General features: G+C 32.8%; 1 protein-coding gene across 1 annotated transcript in view; it reads right to left on the reverse strand.

The window, feature by feature from the left end:
- LOC117115543 (cell cycle checkpoint protein RAD17-like) overlaps positions 1 to 1,477 on the reverse strand; it is a gene marked incomplete at its 5' end in the record, with an annotated part of 20,700 nt that extends 19,223 nt beyond the window's left edge. Inside the window, 1 exon segment of the mRNA XM_033259386.1 lies at positions 1,393 to 1,477. Within this exon segment, the coding sequence (XP_033115277.1) occupies positions 1,393 to 1,477 (85 nt within the window).
- Positions 1,478 to 1,703: the final 226 nt, after the last annotated feature.

A 1,703-nucleotide genomic window follows, 5' to 3' on the forward strand; every position in this document is an offset into this window, starting at 1 on the left:
CTTGAATCCACCTCTGCTCAAAACATTCTTTATCCAGAATAGTCATAATCACGAAAAATGTACATGAAAAACCAGATCACATCCTAAAAACAAACAGCAGTCACTAAGACATACATCAGGAGCCGACTCGATGGAGTTTAATGTCATACTCAGCGAAGGGCACAGATCTGTTTTGAAAGGTGGAGGGGGAGGGCATTTTGTGAGTCGACACCCACCTCAGCCCCACAATGGTTGGAGCTGAGGTGAGAAAATTTGAGGAAATAGTACCTAGATGGCCAGAAATGACACTTTTATATAGTAAAATTCATCATCATCACATTACCATTATAGTCAAAATTAAACGCCAACAAATTTCTCATGATCTTTTATCAGGGATCTTCTTAATATCCAGGACAACTTAGGCATAATTATAGCTTACTAAGCTTTAACAATATATACTATATTATGATCAACAAATCACATTTTCTTCACTTTTTATTGTTATTAATATTAATATCAATTATTACTATCGTCATCACCATCATTGTTATTATCATTATTACTATTAGTAGTAGTATTATTAAACAAACATTTAAAGAAACTTGCAAAAGGATAAAAACGAAATTGAACCACAGTATCGCATTTCTATCTTAAAAGAACTGGCCTGAGATTTATGGATTTAAGATTTTTTTTAAAATCACGCTTAGGCCTATGTGTTCTATTAGGCCTATGTAAAAATGTGTACTGATGAATATTTACATGTTTAGAAGTATTCATTTTGAGTGATCCCAGGAAAGAATTTGTATTGGCTCAAGAATAAGCTTTAAATTTTTAACACTGTGTACAAAGGGGGTGGGGGAGCCGCGGCTCCCATGGCTCCCTGGATACGTCCCTGATGCATGAAAACCTGTCGTATGAAAACTGTCTTGTACTAATTATTAATTGATTTATTTCTCCCAAGCTGATAACTACTATACATTGCACTTTTGAATCTGGATTAATTATACTCCGAAAAAATTTGTTCCCAGTAAGGTATCGTCAACAGGAAAAAGTTAGTGGCATAAATCGATGTTGTGACTGGTAGTTACATGTAGGAGAGTTTGTGGTATCTCCTGGATTTTCGTGTTGGTTTGGTTGAATTTTTGTTCAATGGAATTCTATCACATTTTATTTTATTTAAAAAAGTCATTTATCTGGCACCTTTGTTAATGTTATAATATAGTATCATTTGTTAGTAGTATCATCAATAGAGAATTTGAAGAAAAAGAGAAAACAAGTGTGTGTGTGTGTGTGTGGGTGTGTGTGTGTGTGTGTGTGTGTCAGATTGGGGAGAGGAGGTTGAGATCCTATGCAGGCCCAATGGTTTTAATATATTCAAAGTCTATGTAAAAATTAAACTTGGTTTAGTGTAACATACATTGGGAGTTGATTTTTCAATATGCTTCTTGAGCCAATGTTCAACTTCCAATATCTTCTTCTTGTGAATTGCAAGTTCATTCTAAAGATAAAAAAATACCATTTGAAAATATGAAAATAACTCTGCAAGTCGATACTAATACCAGATATTAATTTTCTTTTCAGGTATAATGAATAAAAGATTGTCAAAAGTAGCTAATAGCTGTAACAATGCTGTAGTTAAAAATTTCAATCTAAGGATAAAAGATACAAATTGTGAAAATTTTGGTATTAAAAATATATTAAAACATTTCTAACATCAGAATAAG

Source organism: Anneissia japonica, unplaced genomic scaffold (assembly GCF_011630105.1).
Source record: "Anneissia japonica isolate Jap-2015-1 unplaced genomic scaffold, ASM1163010v1 scaffold287616_len25805_cov114, whole genome shotgun sequence".
Lineage (NCBI taxonomy): Eukaryota > Metazoa > Echinodermata > Crinoidea > Comatulida > Comatulidae > Anneissia > Anneissia japonica.